We start from the raw sequence: 750 nt of genomic DNA on the forward strand, positions 1-750 counted from the left end.
TGTGGAAAAGAAAAATAGTCCAAATTGCAACTTTGCAAACTTAAGAGAGGAAAAAACGTTAAAGAGACAGTGCAAAGTTCATCTCTATTTCTTGGTGTATTTTATTGTTATTTGCTGTTTTTTTTATTAACAACAATAACAGTAAAACATTTCAAAAATAATTTAAAAATTGTGTATTGTCTCTTTACATTCTGCAAGATGATATGTGGTTTCTATTTCCTGTGGTCTACAAAACCTCAAATAACAACAAAATTCATCAAACTGCACAAAATACAACAGTAAATATGCCAAAAAAAAGAAAGAAAGAGCTGACGTATTTTTAAATTTTGCCACAAACTGCAATGGCGAATTAAAGTCCACGTTGTGTACACAGGAAAACTCACTTGTGTGGGGCCCACATATCTGCAGTCACGGTCCAGGCAGCTGAACGAGATCTCACTTCCACTATATGTAACAAAATAAAACAGATAACGAGAATTACAATCAACACACAGAACATCAGAAATGCTACATCAAGAATAAGAACAAATACTGAGAATTACACCCGGCATACAGGACAATAGAAGTGCTACTGTGCAGAGACCATACCACTTACTGTCCTTCATAGAGATTGTTCCTCACCCCCTGGCATTCATAGAGTTTGTTTTCCACCTAATGGCCTTCACAGAGATTGTTACTCACGTATTGGCCTTCATTAAGATTGTTCCTTTCCTACTGTCCTTCATAGAGATTGTTCCTCACCTACTGTCC

At 36.0% G+C, this 750-nt stretch overlaps 1 protein-coding gene across 1 annotated transcript in view; it reads right to left on the reverse strand.

Moving 5' to 3' along the window:
* Positions 1-605, reverse strand: part of LOC108796317 (F-box only protein 6-like) — a 9,826-nt gene extending 9,221 nt beyond the window's left edge. Inside the window, exons 1-2 of the mRNA XM_018567774.1 lie at positions 596-605; positions 384-444 (exon numbers count right to left, since the gene is read on the reverse strand). Coding sequence (XP_018423276.1) covers positions 384-444; positions 596-605 — 71 coding nt within the window. The remainder of the gene's footprint in view (positions 1-383; positions 445-595) is intronic.
* Positions 606-750: the final 145 nt, after the last annotated feature.

The sequence above is a fragment of the Nanorana parkeri genome, unplaced genomic scaffold (genome assembly GCF_000935625.1).
Source record: "Nanorana parkeri isolate BGI_ZX_2015 unplaced genomic scaffold, ASM93562v1 scaffold1091, whole genome shotgun sequence".
Lineage (NCBI taxonomy): Eukaryota > Metazoa > Chordata > Amphibia > Anura > Dicroglossidae > Nanorana > Nanorana parkeri.